This window comes from Nyctibius grandis, unplaced genomic scaffold, assembly GCF_013368605.1.
Source record: "Nyctibius grandis isolate bNycGra1 unplaced genomic scaffold, bNycGra1.pri scaffold_90_arrow_ctg1, whole genome shotgun sequence".
Classification (NCBI taxonomy): Eukaryota; Metazoa; Chordata; class Aves; order Nyctibiiformes; family Nyctibiidae; genus Nyctibius; species Nyctibius grandis.
This window is the reverse complement of record NW_027167612.1, coordinates 75,019-94,499: the sequence shown is the minus strand read 5'-3', so window position 1 is coordinate 94,499 and position 19,481 is coordinate 75,019. Positions and strand designations below refer to the sequence as shown.

Genomic DNA, 19,481 nt, shown 5'->3' with positions numbered 1-19,481 from the left:
CACCTTTGCATCCTGTAAAGTCCCGACTTCCTTCTCTAATTCCCTCACTCTGCTCCGTAATGCAACATTTTCACGGTGAGTAGCTCTAAGACCAGGAGCTAACAACCATCCCAGTCTCCAGCTAATTTACGAGAAGAATCTGATGCCGTTTTCCATGGCCACCGCGCACAGCCGTGTCAGTTGCCTGGGGGGTAACCGCCACCCAGTCATCTATTTCAGGCCATGCTCTGGCGAGGCCAGCGTAGCCAGGAGAGTGGCCACGGGGGCCCATTCCTCAGTACTGGGCCATCCCGGAATGCGGGGAGTCACCGTCACGGCCTCCCCAGTCCCCGACTTCTTTTTCAGCCTTGGCGTGGCTGCTCCTGGATCCTGCCGACTACGCCAAAATGTGTGAGCCGACACGGGCAGGACGCAGGAACAGCCACAAGACCACGGATAAAATGCAAAGAGCAAATTTATCCCCGTTCCCTCGCAAACCGGGGGATCTCCTGAAGCAGCACCCGGGGCAAAGGCACGAAAGGAGGGACGCGGGCACCGCGGAGCTCGGTTCCTGCTCGAGAGAGCGAGAGATTCCGGGCCTGCTGCCTTCGCCTGGATATGGGGGGTTTCTTGCAGGCGGCAGTTTTCCACTGCGCTTTGATCTCCTCACAGCAGGGCAGGAATCTCAGGCATGAACAATTGGGTGCCCCTGAGTCTTATCACAGGCCTGTGTTATGTGAATGCAGATGCTCTACTTGTCCAGCACACACGACTGAACAACAGTTACTAGCATGATAGATGTGTTTTTCGACACCCCAGGTGCAAGTCACTTGAGCGTGTTTACAATCCTCCTCGCCAATCTTCCCTTATATTCCCCCCCCATCCCATCACACATTTAGCTCTTGGCCAATCCCCGCCCCAGCCACACCCACCCCCTCAGCCAATGGGGTGCTCCTCCTTGGGGGCCCCCCCAGCTGTGGCTGCCCCTTGGACCTCCTGGTCATGGGGTGCTCCTCCATGGGCCGCCCCCCCAGCCGTGGCTGCCCCTTGGGCCTCCTGCTCTTGGGGGGCTCCTCCACCATCTCCAACCCTTGGAGCACCCCCAGGTTCCCAGGGCTGCGGGTCCCCCTCCGACACCTCCAGACCGTGGGGCTCCCCACGTCTCTTGGTCTTTGGGCGCCCCTCCAACGTCCTCCAAACCCGCCTGCCCCCCCCGCCGCCGCCGCCCCCTGGGCCTCCTTCAGGTGCACCCTCTCGTGGGTGATGAGGTTGGAGCTCTGGCTGAGGAGAGAAGCCGCAGCGGAAGGGCTTCTTGCCCGTGTGGGTGCGGAGGTGCCGGTCCAGGTTGGAGGTCCAGATGAAGCTCTTGCCGCACTCGCCGCAGCGGTAGGGCCGCTCGCCCGTGTGGGTGCGGAGGTGTTGGGCCAGGTGGAAGCTCGAGATGAATCTCTTGCCGCACTCGCCTGCAGCGGTAGGGCTGCTCGCCCGAGTGGGCCGCTTGGTGCTGGAGGAGTTCGGAGCTGCGGTAGAAGGCCTTGCCGCACTGGCCGCAGGCGAAGGGCCGCTGGCCCGCGTGGGCCAGCTGGTGGTTTACCAGGCTGCCCCTCTGGCTGAAGCACTTGCCGCACTCGCCGCAGCGGTAGGGCCGCTTGCCCATGTGCGTGCGGAGGTGGACGGCCAGCTGGGAGCTCGAGATGAAGCTCTTGCCGCAGTCGCCGCAGAAGTAGGGCCACTCGCGCGTGTGGGTGCGGAGGTGATCGGCCAGCTGGGAGCGCCGGGAGAAGCTCTTGCCACAGTCGCCGCAGCGGTAGGGCCGCTCGCCCGTGTGTGTGCGGAGGTGCTCGGCCAGGTAGGAGCGCTTGGAGAAGCTCTTGCCGCAGTCGCCGCAGATGTTGGGCCACTTGCCCGTGTGGGTGCGGAGGTGCCGCTCCATCTCCCCCCACTGCCCGAAGGCCTCGCCGCACTCGCAGCATATGTAGGGGAGGGCGGGGGATGGCGTTGGGGGGGGGGGCCGGTGTTATAGAAATTTCCACACGATTAATGAAAAAGTCCTTATGAGTTAGAGAAACAAGAATCAATAGGGGTGAAATAGAATGAAGAATAGAATAATTAATATAAGTCTATCTGAATAAACACAGGTGGGCTTTCACAGTTCATGAATATTGTTCTCAAAGCTCCTTTTGTAATCCTGACCTAAGACTGAACAAATCATCAATCAAAGCTTAATGAGTAGCTAAGCAGGAGTAGGCCTAGAAGTATTACCTTCTGATGATTTTAGTAAAGGGGATGTATGGTTAACCTTTTCTTTACCTTAAAAGAAATATAGGACACTTAGAAATAAAAATTAGTATAGATAAGGTTTTAAACATAACTTCAGTTGTTTTTAAGGTTGAATGTTTAGGAGACACTGGCGGTGGGAACCGGACTCTGATCAACCTGGATCAGGACGGGACGCTGATCACAGCAAGAACATTAAGGACGCCGATCACAGCAAGAACATCGAGGACGGGGTGTCAACCGGAGTCGGAGCGGAACCAGAACATAAAGATCAGCTAAACAATGGAAAAGAATGGACTTTTGTGGACTCTTGATGAAGAAAGAGAGAGGAATTGAAATAGTTAGTGGATTATTAACAGAAGCTTATGAAATGTTTATGATGTAATTGATTATTAGTTTCTATATAAACCGATAGTGAATTTGAGTCAGGTACCATTCACTGCGGTGGTGGTCCAACTCTGAGTTGTTAATAAAACCAGCAAACCTAGAGACCCGGACTCTGCCAATTTTCTTTAACAGAATTTGGCACCCCAGATGGGACTCTAGGACACTGCTCTGATTCTCTGAGCATTCCCGTCTCCAACGCCTAATTGCCGGCAACAAGGGTGAGTTCACCTGGTGGTCTTGGGAGCGGGTATACTCAGACACTAGGAGCCTGTGTGTTTAAAATTGCTGAGGAATTTTTTGAAACAAAGGTAACCCGGGAAATTAAGGAAAAAGTAAAATGGGAATTGGACCCAGCATTGAAAGGGGGACGCCCCTTGCTGAGGTGTTGGAATATTGGAATAGAATCCCGTTGACCGGGACATGTGGGAAAAAGAGATTGATTTTGTTGTGTCAAGAAGAATGGCCATTTTTAACTAGGGTCCGAGGTGGAGGACCTAGAGACATCTGACCCTTTAAAGGGACCTTTGATGAGCATAAATTGAGATTCTTAAGGGTAATCCTCGAGGATGAAGGGAGTCAAGATCTTGATTTTTGGTATATTTGGTACTATTGGGCAAATGCAAAGAAAGGCAAAAAAAAGAGCTTAAACAAGTGAAACCTTCCATTCCTTCAGTGCCTGTGCTGGAGAAATCGAATCCTTTCACTGACAAGGGATTTGGCATGTATCCCATGAGGTTGGAATACATCCCAAACCCTAGAGCTGGACCTGGAGCTCCGCCAGAAATTCCACCAGTCCAAGCTGTTGTGAGACATGAACCTTGGAAACAAGGAGATTTAGTAAACTGGCAATCAAAATGCCACGCATCAGAGAGGATGCTGAAAAATGTGCTGAGATGCTATCTGGCAATTTTACTGATTATTCTCCAAATTGGAATGATGTAAAGACCCTCATGAGAGAGCTCTTTACAGCAGAAGAGAGGAAAAAAACCTTACAAAAGGATCGGGAAATTGCACAAAGAGGTCAAGCTCAAGGGCTACAGCCCTGGCCCGATCAAAACCCAAACTGGAATTTGGCCACTGAGGATGGCGCCAGACTCCAACGAGAAGCCTTACAGCAACTGGCGGAGGCTGTTCGGCAAGCTGGCGAAAAAAAAAATTACTAATTGGACAAAGGTAATGGAATGTAGACAAAAACCTGATGAACATCCCAGTGATTACTGGACTTGGTTAAAAGCTACCCTCCTGAAATATGGAGGAATGACAAGGAACAATTTTCAGGAACCCCTTGCAATCAGTGTATTTGTGGATAAATCTGCACCTGATATTAATAGATATTTCAAGAAACATATGCCAGGGTGGCAAGGCGAAAGCCTTACAAAGATTCTTAGTATTGCCACCTTTGTATATGATAGGAGAAGTGAAGAGCAAAAGAAACAAGATCAAAGAAAAGAGAGAAAGGAGAGAGAGAGAGATAGAGAGAGATCAACCTTTCGGCACCGCAACTACTCAGAATTACCAACACGGCAGGGGAAGAGGTTTTTCACGAGGCCGTGGAGGTTGTGAGGAGGGGGACCGAGGAAGACAAAGATTCGTTCCCTCTCGAACTAATGATCTTGAATGCTTTTACTGTCATAATTTAGGGCATACTGTTCGGTATTGTCCTCTGATACCATCATCCAACAACGGTGGGAGAGACGGAGCGGAAAGACCGGGACGTCCACATTTTCACTGAGAAATTTATGGATTGGGATTCTGGGATTAAGGTAGATAACGAGGGACTTATCACAGCTAAGGTAAATTACATTCCTGTTAAGTTCTTAATAGATACTGGTGCAACTTTATCATTGTTAAATTTTCATGTGTCACAGTTATCTGATGAATTTGTAAAGGTTACTGGAATTTTGGGTGAAGAGAAGTTGCCGCTTTCTCTTCCCCTTCCTATTGTTTTTGATGATCGTTTGATATGAGGTTGATTTGTTATTTTGCCAACTTCTCCTATTTCACTATTTGGGAGAGATTTATTACAGGAATTGGAAACATGCATAGATTTAACTCCCAAAGGAATTTGATTGATCATAATGGGAATGCAAACTATAGAAATTCAAGAAGGTGAGCTTAAAATCCCAAAAGAGTTAAAGAATGTACCTTAAAAATTATGGAGTCTCTCCGGAGATGATATTGGACTGTTAAAATCTGCAGAACCTATAGTGATGAAAACAAAAGGAGGGACTCCCCCGTCTATTAGACAATACCCAATTATGGCAGAAGCCATCCCAAGTATTGGAAAACAAATAAAATCATTTTTGGAAAAGGGGATTTTAAAAGAATGTCAAAGTTACAAAGATGGGGATCCAGAATATAGATTTATATTTGTAATTGTTCCCCATCCAGTAGTACCTGATCCAAATTTGATTGTTACTCAAATACCTATTTGGGGAAAATTTTACACTGTATTGGATTTGACTGGAGCTTTCTTTAGCATACCTGTGGCTGAGGAAAGCCAGCACATATTTGCCTTCACTTGGCAAGGGAAACAATTAACCTGGACTCGGTTACCCCAGGGATTTACAAGTTCACCAACTATATTCTCCCAAATTTTGAAAGGGAATTTGGCTGATCTGTTTTTTTCCATATAAGTCTGAATTGCTACAATATGTAGATGAATTATTGTTAGTATGTCGTTCAAGGAAGGATTGTGTTACAGACACTCGGTATTTGTGTAATAAATTGGTTGTAAAAGGTCACCGAGCATCTCCATCAAAATTGCAGTCCATCAAATGGGGTCTGGAGAGGCAAAAAGCTTTTACAACTCTCAAAGGTGCCTTAATGCAAGCACCGGCTTCAGGTTTACCAGATTATAGTAAACCTTTCAAATTATATTGTGATGAGCGAAAGGGAAATGCTAGAGGAGTTTTAGTCCAAACTTTAGGACCACATGAAAGACCAGTAACATATTTTTCTGCTCAATTAGATCCAGTTACACAAGGAACACCATTTTGTATAAAATCAGTAGCTGCGGCAGCAGAAATGGTAGAAAAAAATGTAGATCAATAGTGCTGGGACATCTCCTAACCGTATGCGTACCCCATGAAGTTGAAATATTATTGAAACAATATGCAGAAAAATCACTTTCACCGCAACGGGCACATAGATATGAACTGGTTTTACTTTTGGCTGACAACATCACACTTCAAAGGTGCAATACTTTGAATCCAGGCACTTCAATACCTTTGCCGACTGAAGGGGAAAAAGATCAACCTGACTGTACCCAGGTATTAGCAGTATCCAGTAAACCACGCAATGATCTTCAAGACCAACCCCTGAGTGACCCAGACATCAACCTTTTGACAGACGGCTCGTCTTTTTACGAAGAAGGAAAAAGGTATACTGGCTTTGCAGTAACAACAGAAAAAACTGTGTTAAAAGGTAACCCTCTTCCTAGTGCTGTGGGGGCACAAGGCGTGGAAATCATAGCGCTTTCGAGGCTGCAAAGTTGGCAAAAGCTTTAAAAGCTAACATTTACACAGACTCTAAATACACTTTTGGAGTTTGTCATGCTACAGGTACCCTGTGGAAAGAAAGAGGATTTTTGACTTCAGCTAGAAAAACCATTGCACCCGGGAAGGAGGTACGTGAACTTTTAGAAGCTATACAGTTATATAAAAGCTCACACAAACCACCAAGATGCACTGTCGCGAGGAAATCGCTTGGCTGATCAGGCTGCGAAAGTTGCAGCCAAACAAATTCATCGTATTATGGCAGTTCTGTGTGCAGCAGAGAAACCTGACAGGCTTCCAAGCGCAGAGGAGATGTATGAGGCTCTTCCAGAGGAAGAAATGAAATTTTAGAGACGACTTGGAGCGGAACAACGGGATGGACAATGGACATTGGTCAACAAACCCCTACTCCCGAAAAGGTATTTACTACCTGTTGTTCGGTGGTTTCATGAAAAATACCATGGGGGACCTGAGGGACTTGCACAAAGAATTCAACAGCTGTGGGCTGCACCCGGAGTCTGCTCCGCAGTGAAAAGGATTACTGAAAGCTGTAAACTTTGCTGACAATACACTACCACTAGGATTCAGCCACCTCAAGGTAAAAGACCGCCCACGGTGTTTCCTTTTCAAGGATTACAAAGTGATTATGCTGAAATGCCAAAGGCAATGGGGTGTTCGTACTTGTTAGTGATTGTAGATCAATTATCAGGATGGGTAGAAGCCTTCCCAGCAAGAAAGAATGATTCAAAAACTGTAGTGAAAGCGCTGTTGAAAGAGTTAATACCCCGATATGGAGTTCCTGAAGTAATTGATTCGGATAGAGGAGCTCATTTTTCAGCAATGATTCTGTTCCAAGTTTATAATGCTTTAGGAGTCACAGGGAACTTACATACACCCTATCACCCTGAGTCCTCTGGACAGGTAGAAAGAATGAATAGGACCATAAAGGAAAAGATTGTTAAAGTGTGTAAAACAACAGGGTTGAAATGGCCAGAGGCTTTGAATTTGGTTCTGTGGGACATTCGGAACACACCCAGACAACCTGTCGGGTTATCGCCAGCAGAAATATTGTTTGGGCGAGTTTTGGCTGTTCCAGGCACTTATTTGTCAGCAAAAACAAGTTTATTGGATGGAGATGAACGAGTGACACAATATATACTATACTTACAAAATTCTTTCTTTGAAATGCGAAAGCATGCCTATTGGTATCGAGGTGGATCTCCTGAGATACAAGTACATAATATTCAACCAGGAGACAAAGTATTGATAAAAAAACTTTAAGAGGAAAAATAGATTTGAACCAAAATGGGAAGGACCCTATGTTGTACTTTTAACTTCTTTTTTATGCTGTCAAAGTTGCAGGGAAAGAAACCTGGATCCGTCATTCTCATGTCCGCAAGGAACCCGAGGAAAGATGAAATATTTTAGTTTCTTCTTTTTTTTCCATCTGTAAATGTTGCTGTTTCACGTTGTGTACGATTTGCTACTCACTACCATGATTCCAATACCAATGCCTCTCGTGTGCTTTATAATAATTGTTCTTGGCGATCTGCAGGCTTCTTTATAGCAATTAAGACAAAGCCTGGGGAACTCATTTTTACGTCTAGCTATCCAAAGATTGAGCCCAGAGGAATTATTTATCAATTTGGAAAAAACGATAATAAATATATCTGGGGAGATGATAGAAAAATTAGCCAATGCCTCAATCCGTGGATTTCTGACATTGCAAAAAGAAATGACAAAACTCTCTAAAATTACAATTCAAACCAGAACGACTCTAGATGTGATATTAACCTCACGAGGAGGAGTGTGTTCAGTTTTAAGTATCAGTTGCTGTATGTACACAGACCGATCAGGAGAACTGCTCACAGATGTGCACAAAATTTGGGAAGTGAGTTCTATGATGCAAAAAGTAGAAAAAGATGACACCTCGTGAGGATCTACTGAAACACTCTCTTGGCTCACATCTTGGTTCCCAGACTTGGCCTTATGGATAAAGAAGCTGATTGTAATTGCCTCGCTTATAATTATTGTCCTTGTGATTATACTAGTGTTGGGACAGTGTTGTGTGCGATGTTTTTCTTCCTTTGCTTTAAAAATAAAATCATCATGGAGATACAAATAATTGCAGGGATGCAATAAAAAAAACAAAAGGAGGGAATTGTTATAGAAATTTCCACACGATTAATGAAAAAGTTCTTATGAGTTAGAGAAACAAGAATCAATAGGGGTGAAATAGAATGAAGAATAGAATAATTAATATAAGTCTATCTGAATAAACACAGGTGGGCTTTCACAGTTCATGAATATTGTTCTCAAAGCTCCTTTTGTAATCCTGACCTAAGACTGAACAAATCATCAATCAAAGCTTAATGAGTAGCTAAGCAGGAGTAGGCCTAGAAGTATTACCTTCTGATGATTTTAGTAAAGGGGATGTATGGTTAACCTTTTCTTTACCTTAAAAGAAATATAGGACACTTAGAAATAAAAATTAGTATAGATAAGGTTTTAAACATAACTTCAGTTGTTTTTAAGGTTGAATGTTTAGGAGACACTGGCGGTGGGAACTGGACTCTGATCAACCTGGATCAGGACGGGACGCTGATCACAGCAAGAACATTAAGGACGCCGATCACAGCAAGAACATTGAGGACGGGGTGTCGACCGGAGTCAGAGCGGAACCAGAACATAAAGATCAGCTAAACAATGGAAAAGAATGGACTTTTGTGGACTCTTGATGAAGGAAGAAAGAGGAATTGAAATAGTTAGTGGATTATTAACAGAAGCTTATGAAATGTTTATGATGTAATTGATTATTAGTTTCTATATAAACCGATAGTGAATTTGAGTCAGGTACCATTCACTGCGGTGGTGGTCCAACTCTGAGTTGTTAATAAAACCAGCAAACCTAGAGACCCGGACTCTGCCAATTTTCTTTAACAGCCGGCTGTGGTGGGGAGGGGAGGGGGGTGTCAGGGACCACGGGGACGTTGGGGGGCGTCCTCCCCTACCGCGTCCCGGGGTGATCCGAGGGGTCCTGGGGGCCCGAGACCCTGGTTCTGCCCCCCCCGGGGAGGGGTCGGGGGTCTCAGACCCCTGGATCCCCGCCTTTAACCCCTCCGGGGAGGGGCCGGGGGTCCCCCGAGGGTCTCACCTGCCGCCGGCTCCTCGGGGGTCTCCTCAGCGGCTCCGGTCGGGGCGTCCATGGGGCAGCCTGGGGTGGAGGGGGGACACAGAGTGGTTGGGGGGTGTGGGGGGCACCCCCCGGCACAGGGGTGGGGGTCCGGGCCCCCCCTTACCTGTGGGGCAGGCGCTGGCCTGCGCTGGGGGGCACCCTGCTGCGCCGTGTCTGCATCTGCCAAGCCCCGCTCGCGGTGACGTCACTTCCCCTATTCCCCCCCCTATCAGCAACGCTCCTCCCCGTAGCAACGCCCCCTTGGGAACACCCTGCCCCTTAGCAACTCCCGCCCAATAGCAACAGCGGGAAGAAGGGGGCGCGGCCCCCTCTAAGCCACGCCCTCCCCCCGTGCGCTGATTGGCTGGTGGGGTTGAGGGTGTGGCCAGAGGGAGCGGAGGGGGCGTGGTCTGGGGAAGCCGTAGGGTTGAGTGTGAGAGGGAGCGGGCGGCGGCGCCGGCGGGAGGGAGGTGAGTGGTCCCCGGGGTCCCCCGTTGCCATGGCAACCGCACCATCGCCGTGGCAACTGCCCCGCCCCCTTTTTTTACCCCCTAATTAGCGTTAATGGGAAATAAACGGCTGAGTCGGCGCCTCCGGCTGTGTCTCTCTGTGACCCCGCCCCCCTCACCCTGGCCCCACCCCCGGGGGGTCCGTCCCCACTCCGGGGGGGCTCCAGGACCGCCCCCCCGCCCAGAGCACCACTCTCCAGTCCTGGGGGTTTCACCATCTTTATTCGCCCGGCCAATGGCTGCACAGGATCTTGGCCACTCCCCTGGCACTATTGCCCCGCCCCATCCCCGCTATTGCCCAATCCTGTGTCAGTCCCACCCCCACCCCTCAGCCAATGGGGTGCTCCTCCTTGGGGTGCTCCTCCTTGGGCCGCCCCCCCAGCCGTGGCTGCCCCTTGGGCCTCCTGCTCTTGGGGGGCTCCTCCACCATCTCCAACCCTTGGAGCACCCCCAGGTTCCTGGGCTGTGGGTCCCCCTCCGACACCTCCAGACCGTGGGGCGCCCCACGTCTCTTGGTCTTTGGGGGCCCCTCCACCATCTCCAGACCTGGTTGACTCTCCATCACCTCCAAGCCTTGTTGACCCTCCAACATCTCTAGACTTGGTTGACCCTCCATCGCCTCCAAACCCGCCTGCTCCCCCGCCGCCACCTCCCGCACTGCCCCCTGGGCCTCCTTCAGGTGCACCCTCTCGTGGGCGATGAGGTTGGAGCTCTGCCTGAAGCGCCGCCCGCAGTGGGCGCATTCGTACGGCTTCTCCCCGGTGTGGGTCCTCCGGTGCTGCTCCAGGTCGGCGCGCCGCAGGAAGGCCCTCCCGCACACGCCGCAGCGGTAGGGCTTCTCCCCGGTGTGGGTCCTCCGGTGCTGCTCCAGGTCGGCGCGCTGCACGAAGGCCATCCCACACACGCCGCAGCGGTAGGGCTGCTCGCCCGAGTGGGTCGCTTGGTGCCGGAGGAGTTCGGAGCTGCGGTAGAAGGCCTTGCCTGCACTGGCCGCAGGCGAAGGGCTGCTGGCCCGCGTGGGCCAGCTGGTGCTTGGCCAGGTGGGTGCTCCGGCTGAAGGCCTGGCCGCAGTCGCCGCAGCGGTAGGGCCGCTCGCCCGAGTGCGTGTGCCGGTGCTGCACCAGGTTGAAGCGCTGGGAGAAGCGCTTGCCGCAGTGGCCGCAATGGTAGGGCCGCTCGCCCGTGTGGGTGCGGAGGTGGTCGGCCAGGTGGGAGCACCGGGAGAAGCGTTTGCCGCACTCGCCGCAGGTGTTGGGCCACTCACCCATGTGGCTGCGCCGGTGCCGCTCCATCTCCCACCACTGCCCGAAGGCCTCGCCACACTCGCAGCAGATGTAGGGGCGGGCGGGGGGTGGCGACGGGGGTCTTCACCATTTGCCAGGCCACTCCCCATGATATTTGAAAAGTCATGGCAGTCAGGTGAAGTCCCTGGTGACTGGAAAAAAAGGAAACATTGCACCCATCTTACTGGATCTCCACACACAAAGACTGGTTATTCCTGCTCTTTTACTCTTCGCAGACATCACAGTATTGCTTTTGCCAGGCATCAGCAGCAAAGAGAGAAGTTGGAAACACCTGTGTTACAGGTGGCACCGGAACAGCAAGTTGTAGACCAATGGATAACTTTGAAGTGCTCATGTGTTTAGCCAAAGAAGCTGGAGGTGAAAGGGGGTTAATATTGAGGTTTTCTTGGAAGATCCAAGTGTGGGTCCTGTCTTCTCTTTGTCACTTTTCCTGTGAAATTATCCACTGCCTTGACTTCATGAAGTAATCCCTGAAGTTCACGGAAGAGCAAGCTAGCATAGGATAGATAGCATCGGAGCATCATGCTGTGTTTCACACAGTGTCAGGGTGTGTGACCCCCTTATTAACTGCAGCTCTCTGGCTATTTAGTTTTGTAAAGTGTTTTCACTATGGATTTTTTCCAAGAGCTATGTGAAACTGTGGGGCATTCCTGAGCAGTAATCAAGGGACATAATATAGCCATGAAGACAGGCTACGTGACCTCACCTAGAAGTACTTAAATTAACAAACTTGTTTTCTTGGCTGCTGAATGCTTATATTGTTGATGTTTCCCACTTAGAGGCACTCAAATGTCTAGGCAATATGCTCAGCAGCTAGTATAAATATTTTGGTGTGCTCAGCTAAAATCACTCATTTTCATAAATCCTGCATCCCCTTGAAATGTCTCAACTGTTCAGAGATGACTGGAATGGAAATACACATTATTACATTGATGCGGTGTTTGTTATCCTTCCCGTAGGACAGGTGATGAGGAAAAGTGCTCTGCAGCAGAGAGAATATGTTTCCTTTGTTAAAGGAAAATATTTCACTGCTTCTGGTAAGTGAAAATAAATAGAAATGCATAGTTTTTGTGTATAGGAGAGAGAAAATACGCCTTTTTTTCCCCTCACTTGTATCTCAAGTTTTCCTTGTACCAGTAAACACACATAATACGAATGACCCCCTATGCAAAAACACGTTTAGCATTGCAGAAAGTGCAGTTAAAACTTCACCTGCCATTAATAAGCAGCTGCTTTCTGGAGACATAGGTAAACGTGTATTTTGTTTAGGGATCTGCAAAAAGCAGCACGTAATCTTGCACGTTACCAACAGCTGAAATTCCTGATTTTGAAGCTTGGCCTCAGGTACGCAGTTTTGCCAGAGAAATCTTCAGCAAGTAATTGCAGAGATCTAGCAGGCTGTCAGTCCAGTCGTACAAAGAGAAACTTTTAAAGCTAGTAACGAGTTCTCATGTTGTTTTCTTTGTATTTATGGTCACTGAAAATTACCGGGTTTGTGTTTAAATTTTGAAAATAAACCAGTGTGTTTACATTAGCTTTTCATTTGTGTCAAAGCTTATTTTAAAGTACTAATAAAGACCAAGTTTTTGGTATTTTAGCATGGGACAATGCTTAAAACACAATGGGATAATCCTTAAAACACAATATAAGGGGGCGCTTTAACATTTGGAAAGAGAGTTTGACTTTACTGTTCTTTTATGTACGAGCACATGAAATGCGATATTGGAAAGCGTTTGACTCATACCGGTGTCGTTATCTTTAAAATTCAGATCCTGGCCCGCTGTTTCTGTCTGGCACAGCAGTACGGCTCTCCAGAGTTTGAGAAGAGTAGTAGGATGCGTTGTGGCAGAACTGCATGAAACTATGGTAATTTGCAGGGTGTTTTATTAGACAAAAATATTTTACTGGTTTCCAGTGTCAGCCAGGTAAGCCCTCTGGCATCAGTACTGCAGAGAGCACTTAACTCATGAGGGATCCCAGGCCAGTTTGGTGCACCTAAATCCTTTCTTAAGTTTTGGCCCATAGCAGAATTCTGTGGGACGTACTTTGCCATTGTAGAGGAAAGCCCAAGAGTTGATCCTGCAAATGTGAAGTGTGTAGGTAATGTTGGCAATAATGTTTTCTGTGCTTTCATCATAGGAATGAAAAGATCAGGTGTGGAATGAATGTTTTGAATAAAGAGAGTGCACCAATTAAAACTTAGCTAAGCTGGTAGAATGATTGTAGGAACACTAAGACCTTGAAGTTCGAGCCACATCTGATCTTACATTTTCTTTAAAGTTAGTTTTGTTGTATTTATTATGAAAGCAGACACACATGGCAAGGGAATCCATGCAAATTCTGTCAGGGATTTCCAAGCAAGTTCAGGCTAAATTCCAGCTTTGCCCGTTGCTCTCAGCTCCTCCATTCAGACACGTACCATATGGTCATGCAAACAAATACAGGCACAGCTTTTTCTTTGCCAAACAGTGACAAAACAGTCTGGGACCAAATGCTGCACAACACAAGTAAGCACTCTAACGGCTTGTTTCCATGAGTAGGGTGAGCCAACTCAGAAGAAACGTGCAGTTGTCCGTGCTTCTTTGCCTGCTGTACCTGTTTTTCTACAATACAGAGCAAGAATTTGTCCTGTGGTTTCTTCACCGTAGTGCCTTCACCTCGGTCCTGCCAAGTGATTCTCCCTGCAAATGTGAAAGATGAAATGGCAGGTTTTGTGGTAAGTGACAAAATCATTTGTGGCTCTGAGGGAGACTTAAATTCTCAATAGCTAACTTGGTCTAGTCATTTAGGCTTGAGAACATAACCAGTTTCCCCTGCTAAGTCAGAAAAAGAATTCACAACTGAAGTTTCTATCAAATGCTTATTTATTCCCAAATGCAAAAAATATTTGGATCCATACCCTAGTTGTTTTGTGAGACTTTTTGAGAGCACCAGAGAAAAAAAGCAAAATATTATTTCTCGGGAGGATTATGCAAAACGTACACTAATTTATGCAAGTAGTTTTATCCCCTATTACGTTTGGAAGGTAAGAAACTCAGCTGAACAATCATAAGCTCCGGAGGAACTCGGAGCTTGTAGGGGTTTAGACAGGTAACTGCTCCAGGTTTTAACCAGCTAAACTTTGTTGTGAAAGTCACAGCACTGTCTCTGCTTTAGTTTCTTGGGCACACGTCTTGGCCCTGAGTTCAACTATTGCCCTGCATTAGAAAACTCATCCCATCACCTAAGAAGTGTGCTTATCATTGTTAAAGAAAATTGGCAGAGTCCGGGTCTCTAGGTTTGCTGGTTTTATTAAACAGCTCAGAGCTGGACCACCCCCGCACTGAATGGTACCGGACTCAAATTCACTATCGGTTTATATAGAAACTAATAAGCAATTACATGATAAACTTTTCACGAGCTTCTGTTAATAATCCACTAACTATTTCAATTCCTATTTCTTCCTTCGTCAAGAGTTCGCAAAAGTCCGTTCTTTTCCATCGGTACGCTGATCTTTATGTTCTGGTTCCGCTCCGACTCCGGTCGACACTTGCTCTGGAAGAAGGGTCGGGTAACTTGGGAGGTCTATAGGGACGTGGCCAGGTCGTGTAGGGAGAAGATTAGAAGGGCCAAAGCTCGATTAGAGCTCGATTTGGCTGCTACAGTCAAAGACAACAAAAAAAGCTTTTACAAATACATCAACAGCAAAAGGAGGGTCAAGGAGAGCCTCCACCACTTGCTGAATGAGGAGGGTAGTGTAGTGTCAGGGGATGAGGAAAAGGCAGAGGTGCTCAATGCCTTCTTTGCCTCGGTCTTTAATGTCAAGACCGGTTGTCCTCAGGAGACTCGGCCCCCAGAGCCTGAAGTTAGGGACGGGGGGCTGTGTGAACCTCCCGTAATCCAGGAGGAGACGGTTAGTGACCTGCTGTGCCAGTTGGACACCCACAAGGCTATGGACCCGCATGGGATTCACCCCAGAGTAATGAAAGAACTGGCAAATGAACTTGCCAAACCACTCTCTATTATCTACCGGCAGTCCTGGTTAACTGGAGAAGTTCCAGCTGGCTGGAAATTAGCAAACGTAACGCCCATCTACAAGAAGGGTCAGAAGGACGATCCAGGGAACTATAGGCCTGTCAGCCTGACCTCGGTGCCAGGCAAGGTGATGGAACAGATCATCCTGAGTGCCATTACACAGCACATGCAGGACAATGGGGGCATCGGGGCCAGCCAACATGGATTCATGAAAGGCAGGTCCTGCTCGACCAACCTGGTCTCCTTCTATGACCAAGTGACCCGCTTAGTAGATGAGGGCAGGGCTGTGGATGTAGTCTATCTAGACTTCAGTAAGACATTCGACACTGTCTCCCACAGCATCCTCCTAGACAAAGTGGCTGCCCGGGGCTTGGATGGGTGAACTCTTCGATGGGTTAAAAACTGGCTGGATGGCCGAGCCCAGAGAGTGGTGGTGAATGGGGCAAAGTCCAACTGGCGGCCGGTCACTAGCGGTGTTCCCCAGGGCTCAGTTCTGGGGCTGGTGCTGTTCAATATCTTTATAGATGATCTAGACGTAGGGATTGAGTGCACCCTCAGCAAATTTGCAGATGACACCAAGCTGGGTGGGAGTGTCGATCTGCTGGAGGGTAGGAAGGCCCTACAGAGGGATTTGGACAGGTTAGATAGATGGGCCGAGACCAACGGCATGAGGTTCAACAAGAACAAGTGCCGGGTCTTACACTTGGGCCACAACAACCCCATGCAGCTCTACAGGCTGGGGGAAGAGTGGTTAGAAAGCGGCCCGGTGGAAAGAGACCTGGGGGTGCTGATTGACAGCCGGCTAAACATGAGCCAGCGGTGTGCCCAGGTGGCCAAGAAGGCCAATGGCATCCTGGCCTCTCTCAGGAATAGTGTAGCCAGCCGGTCTAGGGAAGTGATCGTCCCTCTCTACTCAGCACTGCTGAGGCCGCACCTTGAATCCTGTGTCCAGTTCTGGGCCCCGCACTTCAAGAAAGATGTTGAGGTGTTGGAGCGAGGCCAGAGGAGGGCGACCAAGCTGGTGAAGGGTCTGGAGGGTCTGACCTACGAGGAACGGCTGAGGGAGCTGGGGTTGTTTAGCCTGGAGAAGAGGAGGCTCAGAGGTGACCTTATTGCAGTCTACAACTACCTGAAGGGAGGTTATAGTGAAGTGGGAGTTGGCCTCTTCTCCCGGGCAACTAGCAATAGGACAAGAGGACACAGCCTCAAGCTTCGCCAGGGGAGGTTCAGGTTGGACATTAGGAAGAATTTCTTTACAGAAAGGATCATTAGACACTGGAACGGGCTGCCCAGGGAGGTGGTGGAGTCACCATCTCTGAATGTGTTTAAGAAAAGACTGGACATGGCACTTAGTGCCATGGTCTAGTTGACAGGGTGGTGTAAGGGCAACGGTTGGACTCGATGATCCCAGAGGTCTCTTCCAACCTGATTGATTCTGTGATTCTGTGACAGCCCGTCCTTAATGTTCTTGCTGTGATCAGCGTCCCGTCTTGATCCGGGTCGACCAGAGTCTGGTTTCCACTGCCAGCGTCTCCTAAGGATTAACCTAAAATAGCTAAAGTCTATTTAGAACTTTATTTCTATTAATGTTTATTTCTAAGTATCCTGTATTTCTTTTAAGGTAAAGAAAAGGTTAACCATACATCCCCTTTACTAAAATCATCAGAAGGTAATACTTCTAGGCCTACTCCTGCTTAGCTACTCATTAAGCTTTGATTGATGATTTGTTCAGTCATAGGTCAGGATTACACAAGGAGCTTTGGGAACAATATTCATGGATTGTGAAAGCCCACCTGTGTTTATCAGATTGACTTATATTTATTATTCTATTCTTAATTCATGAGAACTTCTATAACAATTTATGTGAAAATTTCTACAATTCCCTCCTTTTGTTTTCATTGCATCCCTGCACTCATTTGTATCACCACGATGATTTTATTCTTGAAGCAAGAGAAGAAAAATATCTTATACAGCATTGTCCTAACACTAGTATAATCACAAGGATAATAATTATAAGCAGGACAATTACAATCAGCTTCTTTTTCCATAAAGCTAAGTTTGGGAACCAGGATGTGAGCCAAGAGAGTGTTTCAGTAGATCCTCACGAGCTGTCGTCTTTTTCTACCTTTTGCATCATAGAACCCACTTCCCAAATTTTGTGCATATTTGTGAGCAGTTCTCCGGATCGGTCTGTGTACATACAGCAACTGATACCTAAGACTGTACACACTCCTCCTCGTGAGGCTAAGAGCATATCTAGAGCCGTTCTGTTTTGAATTGTAATTTTAGAGAGTTTTGTCATTTCTTTTTGCAATATCAGAAATCCACGCATTGAGGCATTGGCTAATTTTTCTGTCATCTCCCCAGATATATTTATTATTGTTTTTTCCAAATTGATAAATAATTCCTCTGGGCTCGATCTTTGGATAGCTAGACGTAAAAGTGAGTTCCCCAGGCTTTGTCTTAATTGCTACAAAGAAGCCTGCAGATCGCCAAGAACAATTATTATAAAACACACGAGAGGCATTGGTATTGGAATCTTGGTAACGAGTAGCAAATCGTACACAAGGTGAAACAGCAGCGTTTACAGGTGGAAAAAAAAAAGGAACAAACTAAAATATTTCATCTTTCCTCGGGTTCCTTGCGGACATGAGAATGATGGATCCAGGTTTCTTTCCCTGCAACTTTGACAGCATAAAAAAGAAATTAAAAGTACAACATAGGGTCCTTCCCATTTTGGTTCAAATCTATTTTTCCTCTTAAAGTTTTTTATCAATACTTTGTCTCCTGGTTGAATATTATGTACTTGTATTTCAGGAGATCCACCTCGATACCAATAGGCATGCTTTCGCATTTCAAGAAAAGAATTTTGCAAGTACAGTATATATTGTGTCACTCGTTCATCTCTATCCAATAAACTTGTTTTTGCTGGCAAATAAGTGCCTGGAACAGCCAAAACTCGCCCAAACAATATTTCTGCTGGCGATAACCCGACAGGTTGTCTGGGTGTGTTCCGAATGTCCCATAGAACCAAATTCAAAGCCTCTGGCCATTTCAATCCAGTTGTTTTACACACTTGAACAATCTTTTCCTTTATGGTCCTATCCATTCTCTCTACCTGTCCAGAGGACTCAGGGTGATAGGGTGTGTGTAAGTTCCCTGTGACTCCTAAAGCATTGTAAACTTGTAACAGAATCATTGCTGAAAAATGAGCTCCTCTATCCAAATCAACTACTTCAGGAACTCCATATCGGGGGTATTAATTCTTTCAGCAAAGCTTTAACTACAGTTTTTGAATCATTCTTTCTTGCTGGGAAGGCTTCTATCCATCCTGATGATTGATCTACAATTACTAACAAGTATGAATACCCCATTGCTTTTGGCATCTCAGCATAATCAATTTGCAATCTTTGAAAAGGAAACACTGCGGGTGGTCTTTTACCTTGAGGTGGCTGAATCCTAGTGGTAGCCTACTGTCGGCAAAGTTTACAGCTTTCAGTAATTCTTTTCACCGTGGAGTAGATTCCGGGTGCAGCCCACAGCCGTTGAATTGTCGGTGCAAGTCCCTCAGGTCCCTCAGTGGCATTTTTCATGGAACCACCGGACAAGAGGTAGTAAATACCTTTTTGGGAGTAGGGGTTTGTTGGCCAATGTCCATTGTCCATCCCGTTGTTCCGCTCCAAGTCGTCTCCAAAATTTCATTTCTTCCTCTGGAAGAACCTCATACATCTCCTCTGCACTTGGAAGCCTGTCAAGTTTCTCTGCTACACACAAAGCTGTCATAATAAGATTAATTTGTTTGGCTGCAGCTTCTGCAGCTTGATCAGCCAAGTGATTACCTCACGACAGTGCATCTTGGTGGTTTGTGTGAGCTTTTATATAAATTACTGCTATTTGTGCAGGTAACTGTATAGCTCCTAAAAGTTCACGTACCTCCTTCCCGGGTGCAATGGTTTTTCCAGCTGAAGTCAAAAATCCTCTTTCTTCCCACAGGGTACTTGCAGCATGACAAACTCCAAAAGCGTATCTCGAGCCCGTGTAAATATCAGCACTTTGACCTTTTGCCAACTTTGCCGCCTCAGTAAGCTCTATGATTTCCTCACCTTGTGCCCCCACAGCAATAGGGAGAGGATTAGGATTAGCTTTTAACACAGTTTTTCTCTGTTGTTACTGCAAAGCCAGTATACCTTTTCCCTTCTTCATAAAAGGATGAGCCGTCTGTCAAAAGGTTGATGTCTGGGTCACCCAGGGGTTGGTCTTGAAGATCATTATGTGGCTTACTGGATACTGCTAACACCTGGGTACAGTCATGTTGATCTTTTTCCCCTTCAGTCGGCAA

At 47.3% G+C, this 19,481-nt stretch overlaps 1 protein-coding gene across 1 annotated transcript; it reads right to left on the bottom strand.

The window, feature by feature from the left end:
• Positions 1-915: 915 nt before the first annotated feature.
• On the bottom strand, positions 916-13,181 carry LOC137677532 (zinc finger protein 665-like). The gene is given in 5 exon segments (XM_068424838.1): positions 916-1,440; positions 1,442-1,974; positions 10,158-10,806; positions 10,808-11,189; positions 13,174-13,181. Coding segments are annotated over 5 exon segments (2,097 nt in total).
• Positions 13,182-19,481: the final 6,300 nt, after the last annotated feature.